Source organism: Protomyctophum bolini (genome assembly GCF_963924005.1).
Source record: "Protomyctophum bolini genome assembly, chromosome: 12".
In the NCBI taxonomy this organism is placed as follows: domain Eukaryota; kingdom Metazoa; phylum Chordata; class Actinopteri; order Myctophiformes; family Myctophidae; genus Protomyctophum; species Protomyctophum bolini.
In genome coordinates, this window is record NC_137873.1 from 10,271,966 (window position 1) to 10,281,162 (window position 9,197).

General features: G+C 47.1%; 1 protein-coding gene across 4 annotated transcripts in view; it reads right to left on the bottom strand.

Annotated features, from left to right (window-relative positions):
- Positions 1-4,165: 4,165 nt before the first annotated feature.
- The window catches only part of cadm3 (cell adhesion molecule 3), a 139,082-nt gene continuing 134,050 nt past the window's right edge, over positions 4,166-9,197 (bottom strand). For all 4 annotated transcript variants that reach the window (XM_080777426.1, XM_080777423.1, XM_080777425.1 and 1 more), the window contains one exon: positions 4,166-4,319. In XM_080777426.1, the coding sequence (XP_080633552.1) occupies positions 4,201-4,319 (119 nt within the window). In that variant the 3' untranslated portion in view covers positions 4,166-4,200. The remainder of the gene's footprint in view (positions 4,320-9,197) is intronic.

The following is a 9,197-nucleotide window of genomic DNA, read 5'->3' on the forward strand; positions in this document are numbered from 1 at the left end:
CACAACACACTCAAGAGTATGAAGTGGACATTCCTTTCTTCGATTTACATTGGAGGTTAAATACAAATCAAAACCATCTCTTCTTCTCCTTCTTGGGACAAGCCCCCGGTTCGTGTTAATTCCTCTGGTCTGCAGACATCACTGTGTGTCTTTTGGAGAAGTTGTGTGCAGCGCGTTGCAATGAGCGGCTTGAACAATGAGTCCTATAAACAGTGAACGTGGTGATGAAGCCTGTGTACAGTGCACACAGCCCACCTTGCCAGGCAGGCGCCCTGGGCAAAAACACAACAAGAACTCGACCCCAATGTCATTCAAACAACTCTCCAACCCCAATGTTATTACAGCAGAAAAATCAACCTTACTTTCTCATCTGGGACCAGCTTTTACCACCACAAATCCCAATTATAACCACTAGGAGAATAAACAAAAAGCAAACAAACCAAAATGAATTGACCCATAAGTGGTTGCCTCACTCATTTTAATAGCAATAGCTTATAGACTCACTAGTCTGGCTAATAGCATTCTCAGTAGCCAGCTAGGTAGCATTTTAATGACAGAGGTGGGGCGGGTAAAGGTACGGAAAGCAAAATCCCTGAACATTTTCAGAAAAAAGAAAGTACAAAACTATCACAGACATTAACTGTCTACACTGGGTAGGGCAAATTGGTTTCTCTCCCAAAACATGACAGAGCAAATCAGTGCAACCTCCACCACGACCTAGAGACGCGTGTTCCTAATATGTCTTCCTATGTTCCTGAACAAGCACACAGTCCAGCGAGGAGAATCTGAGGGCGATTTAAGAGGACGAAAACACAGATAGAGAGAGAGAGAAGAGAGATCAGGTGGAGACGGAGCGGGACAGAGACTATTAAGAGACGGATGAGCAGAGGGAGGGAAAAAAATAGAGTGAAAAAGGACCGATGGGTTCCTAAATCCTCTATTTTCTGGCATCACTTTAATCCAAGCAGCCTGCCTTCCCCCAGACAAGCATTGGCATAGACACTGGCATAGTCTGAGGCCCAGAGGCATTTTCGTTAGTCTGCAGTCAGATCCCAAAGCTGGGCCAATTGGGGATTGCCATAGCCACGGCTGAGGCTGAGTATTCATGAGAACCACTACTCGTTTATTTGAAACCTAATCCAAGTTGGCAAAAAAAACAATGAGAGGAGGGTGTGTCTTTTTTGGAGTGGATAATATATACAGTATGTATGCAAGCGGCTGGTTCACGTTTGGACCCTGCATGATGTCCTTTTCTCATCATCCCAAGCGCAGTGAGTGTGCGAAGGTTGTTAAAGCGGAAGTGATGATGTCACTGCCAAGTGGATTTAGTGCTCAGTGGGTCGGGAGCCAAGAGCAGCACTTTGCCGCAAGGAGAAAAAAACGCTGGAGTCAAGCAGTGTAGTACTCATTGGAGGCACCGCTGAGCCAACCCAAGGACACCACTCCACCTGCCTGGGCACTCCAGGCAGCATGCAACAAATGCTCACTTCCAGTTGCAATGCAAGCCAGCCTGACTCCATAGTACGATACAGTGGGAACAATCTGTCGCAGAGCTGATAAGTGAGCTGATAAGAGCCGCCACTGTGAAAGACAGTACAGCAAAGTCAAAATCAATAAGATTGCAGTGAAAGAAAATAATTATAATCAACTCTTGAATTTGAAAGTACTGACTGACTGACTGACTGACTGACTGACTGACTGACTGACCAACAGACAGTTACTGTAAACGTTTAACACTGACAGTAACACATCAAGGGAAAAATAAAAATAAAAAAACTTGTGTGGGTCCCAAATCAAACCAAACAAAAGAAAAACTGTTCTCATACAAATATTTGCAGTTTAATCGCACTGTCATCATTATTCTTTTTTTTCTTCTTGTTCTTCCCCAGATATAGATATTTTTTCGACTCAGCATTTCCACGCATGTAATAAAAACAGGCAGGCTTTTTAGAGTATATACTGTACGTTACTGTACCGCAGTAACAGACTGTATGAGATAGAGGGGGGAGGGGGAGAGAGACACAGAGAAATAGAGCGGTGGGTAGAGAGAGGGGGTAGAGGCTAGAGAGAGAGAGAGAGAGAAGTGATAGTGTATTTACAGCACACCAAACATTTTCTGTCGAGTAAAAGAACGCTATATAATGCTATATATATATTTATACTATTGTTACCCTGCACCCTAGAGGAAGCACAGGGTGGGAATGCTGTTTTTGCATGAGTGTGTGGTGTGGTTGCGGTGTGGTGTGGTTGTGGTGTGGTGGTGTGGTTGTTGTGTGGTTGTGGTTGTGGTGTGGTGTGGTGTGGTTGTGGTGTGGTTGTTGTGTGGTGGTGTGGTTGTGGCTGTGGTGTGGTTGTGGTGTGGTGTGGTGTGGTGTGGTTGTGGTGTGGTTGTGGTGTGGTGTGGTTGTGGTTGTGGTGTGGTTGTGGTGTGGTTGTTGTGTGGTTGTGGTGTGGTTGTGTGGTGTGGTTGTGGTGTGATTGTGGTGTGGTTGTGGTGTGGTTGTGGTGTGGTGTGGTTGTGGTGTGGTGTGGTTTTAGGGGTTCGATGTTCTACTGAGATGTAACAGGACGTGTGTTTGAGGACGGTACTGCATGATGTTCTACTGTAAAGTTTTTGATACAAAAAAAATCATAGTATGCGTGCGTGCATGTGTGTGAAAGAGAGAGTGAGAGAGATGGATAAAGAGAGATGTAGAGAGAGAGAGAGAGAGAGAGAGAGAGAGAGAGAGAGAGAGAGAGAGAGAGAGAGAGAGAGAGAGTGAATGTTTTACGAGTATCATAATGTGCAGGTTTTGTCCATTAGGTGGTGTTAGAACGTGTAGTGCGAGAAATAGAGAGAATGAGAGGATGGATTTGAGTCAGGGGGCTGGGAGGGGGTTCTCTGGGGTCGATGGGGTTTACTGGGGGTACGTTGGACTGGGGGAGGGGGTTCTCTGGGGTCGATGGGGTTTACTGGGGGTACGTTGTACTGGGGGAGGGGGTTCTCTGGGGTCGATTAGGGTTTACTGGGGGTACGTTGGACTGGGGGAGGGGGTTCTCTGGGGTCGATGGGGTTTTCTGGGGGTACGTTGGACTGGGGGAGGGGGTTCTCTGGGGTCGATGGGGTTTACTGGGGGTACGTTGGACTGGGGGAGGGGGTTCTCTGGGGTCGATGGGGTTTACTGGGGGTACGTTGGACTGGGGGAGGGGGTTCTCTGGGGTCGATTAGGGTTTACTGGGGGTACGTTGGACTGGGGGAGGGGGTTCTCTGGGGTCGATGGGGTTTACTGGGGAGGAGGGGGTGGAGTATGCCATGTAGGACTGGTAGGGTTGGGGTATACCGAGGTAGGTATAGGACTACAGTCTCTTGGCATGCTGGAATGTTGACCTACAATTAACAGCCCCGCCCAAAATAAGCCGAGTACATTTTTGCTTCTGGTGTCGCCGAGACACCTAGTTCTGGAATGCAATGCATGTATATATAGATATATATATATAAATAATAATAACGATGATAATAATAATAAACCTCATTAATGTGCCATTCAAAACAATCCAAACGTGTTAGTGGTTAGTGGTATGCCATGTCGATGTTAACGTTACTGTAGGAGCATTCGCGTGGGCACAAGAAATAATCTTTTTTTTTCTTCTTCTCCTTCTTCCCAGAACACCGTGTGTGTGTGTGTGTGTGTGTGCGTGTGTGCGTGCGTGCGTGCGTGCCGATGCGCATGACCAGTGACAGTAGAGAAGGTATAATTTTTTTTTCCATCCGTACATCAGTGCAAAACAAAAATCTCCCGTCCCTGTATATCAGTGTGAAGAAGGTGGTACCGTTTTAACCCACGCTATCAGTTCCTCCGGCAAACAGTCCGTCTTTGCTCCCCCCCCCCCCCCCCCCCCCACCCACCCACCCACCCACCCAACGCACAATACACGAGCGCAATGTCCTCTGTTCCGTCCGAGCAAAGAAGCGAGGCGTCGTCGTGGAGGCAAAATGACGGGTTTCATTTTCTTTTTCTCTTTGCGCGCTGTCTGCTCCTGTCCGTCTCCTATACAGCCCCTAGCCCACCCCCCCCCCCCCCCCCCCCCACAGGCCCCCGCCCACCCCACGCAGCCCCCCCACCCGCCCATGAAATCCCCTCTTCTCCAACTCCCCCTTCCTCCTCCTCCACTCCTTCTCCTCCTGGCCTCCTCCTCTCCTCCTCCTCTAAGGGGGGACCCTTAGATGAAGTACTCCTTCTTGTCCTCGGCTCCAGAGTGACCGCCCTCGGCGTTGATGATGGCCGTGTCGGCGTCCGGGGCGTCGTCGGAGCCCTTGGCCTCGTGGGTCAGGTACGTGCCTGTTACCACAGACAGACAGACAGACAGACAGACAGACAGACAGGCAGACAGACAGGCAGACAGGCAGACAGACAGACAGACAGACAGACAGGAGTACAATTAGCAACCACGTCATGATCTGTTGTGTTCTTTTATTTTGCAAGCCATTTGCTTTAGTTGAGAGATTATTTTGACCCTGCACAGACATGCAGACAACCGGCCTGAAATTGAGCGATATCGATAAAAATAAAATAATCTGAGAGAGAGAGAGAGAGAGAGAGAGAGAGAAAGAGAGTATCAGCATCCTGGATACTGACACCGGGACCATGGTACTTGAAGTGGAACACAACGTTTTTTGTCCGGTATCATGTCAGTATGTTTATGTTTATTAAAAAAATTAATCTGTAATGATTGTGGATACATCTTTAATGATTTATCGATATCGGTTGGATTTCGGACGATTTTATTAGATCATACCAAAAACAAACAAAATAAGATAATCTGTTTTTTGTTTTGTTTTTCGGCCTCTAGCAGTGACTCTCAACCCGTTTAATTTCAAGGACCTGTTTGGTTCCATTTGCACACTCTCAGAGTTACAGATCCATGGGTTCCATTTGTTTCCTAACTATCCATCATAGCTGGGGGGATCCCCTGGAACTTTCTGAAGGACCCCTGGCCCTGGGGGTCCCCGGACCCCACTTTGGTAACCTCTGTTCTAGGCTAGTGAAGCAGAACACAGTTCTCTCTTCACACACTACTTGCTCCGCATCGTCCCAGCTCCGTGCCCGCAGCCTGTCAGTGATCAACCTCCCTTCACCTCCCCAGCCTCCTCCTTGTGCCACCTAGGTGGTCTCCATGTTAAATGTATGATGGTGTGATGTTCTATATCTGTGTATCTGTCATGTTCGCGTAATAACTCTGTATCTTCTCTAGGCTCTGCTTCTGGGGATAGTCGTCTGGGATTCTGTGTTATCATCCTTGCACATAATCTGCACGTATCACAGGAGCAGTCTGTCACACAGCCAAACTGAATGCAATGTTGTTAAATATACCATAAATAAATGGTTGATCCTGAATATCCTTACTGCTGCATATTTCTCAACATATTCTGTTTGTCCAATACCGCTGCGTTGTATGAAGTACTTCATGATACTTGATTTGCTATACAGCACAGCCCGGAGGGAGTCCTGCGAGATTCATCTCTGCAAGTCTGTACCCTACTACCCTGTCAGACATCAATTAAAACTCCAGATTCTTACTGTGCATAACTGAGACAGATCCCTGTAAACGGAGAGAGCACGGGATGAGAGGAACGAGGGAGAGCCAGAGAAAAGAGAATACAATTACTAATGTCCCTTGACTGGATTTTCTAAGCTTCGCACAACAAATTCTATGTTTTTCATTTGTTATACATTATCGTAGCAACTGACAATGATCTACTATTACAGATATGAGCCACGTCCCTGATGTCAGAGAGATGTCAGATGATGATAGATAGACATGAGAGGGAGAGACAAGAGAAAGAATGAAACAGAGGAACCCGGAGAGACAAGTGTCTCCCTGTCTGTGTACATATACAAGTAGGAAAGAGAGAGAAAGAGAAAAACAAGATGACACAGAAAGGAAGTAGGTAGAGAGACAGAGTAAGAGAAGTAAAGGTAGGAGAGAGGAGGTGGAGAGAGAGAGAGAGAGAGAGAGAGAGAGATACTGACACCAGGACCATGATACTTGAAGTGGAACACTTCAAGTATCATGGTATCATGTCAGTATGTTTATGTTTATTAAAGAATCCCCATTAGAGACCAGGGGGGCAGTCAGACAGATATTTTGTGAAGCCACTAAGGAAATCGGGATTTCCTGAAAGTTCATATAATGGCCTGTTGTGGCGCTGTCATTGGGCCCAAAAAACCCCATAGCTCCATAGAGATCCATGTATTTGGGCCCAACTTCACCTAGACTGTATTACCTTAATAAACATGGTCATGAATACTTTCTGCTTCCAGTCACTAGTTTAAAGTCTCATTTCTAATGTCATAATATTCTTTTTGGAAAAGTATGGTCCCATTTATTACAGAAATGACCATAAAGTCGTGTATGTTACTATGCTCTGAGGGGCGTTGACTACCGTTACAGTCTATGATCGGGATCCGATCAAAACAAAAACCATCGAAGAAGAAGGGGAGAAGAACCGCCTCGTTGTCTGGGCCAGCCAATGGCCAGCTGGGCCAAAACTGATCTAGAAAGACGGCGATTTACAATTCAAGGACTGACAGGCTTCATTTTACGTCCATATCAGACCCGGAGAACGCTTTGTCCATATTTATTTTACAGTCTATGTTAGTGACACATGAAGGAGCCTCTAGTATCATGGTCTACTGATATTATCATGTCAGTATCATGTCAGTATCATGGTCGGTATCATGGTCAGTATCATGGGTCAGTATCATGGTCAGTATCATGGTCAGTATCATGTCAGTGTCATGTCAGTGTCATGTCAGTATCATGGTCAGTATCATGGTCAGTATCATGGTCAGTATCATGGTCAGTATCATGGTCAGTATCATGGTCAGTATCATGTCAGTGTCATGTCAGTGTCATGTCAGTATCATGGTCAGTATCATGGTCAGTATCATGGTCAGTATCATGTCAGTATCATGGTCAGTATCATGTCAGTGTCATGTCAGTGTCATGTCAGTATCATGGTCAGTATCATGGTCAGTATCATGGTCAGTATCATGGTCAGTATCATGGTCAGTATCATGGTCAGTATCATGTCAGTGTCATGTCAGTGTCATGTCAGTATCATGGTCAGTATCATGGTCAGTATCATGGTCAGTATCATGTCAGTATCATGTCAGTATCATGTAAGTATCATGGTCAGTATCATGTCAGTGTCATGGTCAGTATCATGGTCAGTATCATGGTCAGTATCATGGTCAGTATCATGTCAGTATCATGGTCAGTATCATGGTCAGTATCATGTCAGTATCATGTCAGTATCATGTCAGTATCATGGTCAGTATCATGTCAGTGTCATGGTCAGTATCATGGTCAGTATCATGGTCAGTATCATGGTCAGTATCATGTCAGTATCATGGTCAGTATCATGGTCAGTATCATGTCAGTATCATGTCAGTGTCATGGTCAGTATCATGTCAGTGTCATGGTCAGTATCATGTCAGTGTCATGGTCAGTATCATGTCAGTATCATGGTCAGTATCATGTCAGTATCATGGTCAGTATCATGTCAGTGTCAGAAATGTGCACTCTGAAGAGTGCACATTTCTTGTCGTGACCACAATTCAATGCATAGAAGAGGAGAAAGAGTTCCTCTATGCGTACATACAAGTATAAAGAGAGAGGTGTGGGGGGTGGACTGCAGGCTAGAGGCTGTTAAAGGCGAGCGAGCGGTACACTGCAGGATGTGGAGAAAGACGCAGCGGCGTGAGTGAGTGACTGCATGGTAAATGCCAAGGGGGGGGGGGGGGGGGGGGGGTCTCCAAGGAGAGTGTGTACAGAGTGCACAATAACGGCCGAGTGGCCGTTGACCTGATACGACCGCCCGCGTTTATTAGCGAAAGTACACTTCCAGGAGTGACTGTATGTGGAGGTTCTGCAGCACACAGTGGCTGTATGTGGTGGTTCTGCAGCACACAGTGGCTGTATGTGGAGGTTCTGCAGCACAGTGGCTGTATGTGGAGGTTCTGCAGCACACAGTGGCTGTATGTGGAGGTTCTGCAGCACACAGTGGCTGTATGTGGAGGTTCTGCAGCACAGTGGCTGTATGTGAGGTTCTGCAGCACAGTGGCTGTATGTGGAGGTTCTGCAGCACAGTGGCTGTATGTGGAGGTTCTGCAGCACAGTGACTGTCTGTATGTGGTGGTTCTGCAGCACAGTGGCTGTATGTGGAGGTTCTGCAGCACAGTGGCTGTATGTGGTTGGTTCTGCAGCACAGTGACTGTATGTGGAGGTTCTGCAGCACAGTGGCTGTATGTGGTGGTTCTGCAGCACAGTGACTGTATGTGGTGGTTCTGCAGCACACAGTGACTGTATGTGGAGGTTCTGCAGCACAGTGACTGTATGTGGAGGGTTCTGCAGCACAGTGACTGTATGTGGAGGTTCTGCAGCACACAGTGACTGTATGTGGAGGTTCTGCAGCACAGTGGCTCGTATGTGGAGGTTCTGCAGCACAGTGACTGTATGTGGAGGTTCTGCAGCACAGTGGCTGTATGTGGAGGTTCTGCAGCACAGTGACTATGTGGTGGTTCTGCAGCACAGTGACTGTATGTGGAGGTTCTGCAGCACACAGTGAAAGTCATCAGCATAACTGTGGGAGTCAGTGAACAAATGGAATCTATTACAATTAGAGGTCCACCGATGGCTTAGCGCAGTGGTTCCCAAGTTTTTCAGGCTGTGAAACCCTAACCTAACCCTAACTGCAAGCACGGAGCGGCGCATACCTCACCAACCTTAATTCGGTCGTTTTAACGGACCCCTCACCAATCTTAATCCGGTCGTTTTAACGGACCCCTCACCAACCTTAATCCGGTCATTTTAACGGACCCCTCACCAATCTTAATCCGGTCGTTTTAAACGGACCCCTCACCAACCTTAATCCGGTCGTTTTAACGGACCCCTCACCAATCTTAATCCGGTCATTTTAACGGACCCCTCACCAATCTTAATCCGGTCGTTTTAACGGACCCCTCACCAACCTTAATCCGGTCGTTTTAACGGACCCCTCACCAACCTTAATCCGGTCGTTTTAACGGACCCCTCACCAACCTTAATCCGGTCGTTTTAACAGACCCCTCACCAACCTTAATCCGGTCGTTTTAACGGACCCCTCACCAACCTTAATCCAGTCGTTTTAACGGACCCCTCACCAACCCGTTGCC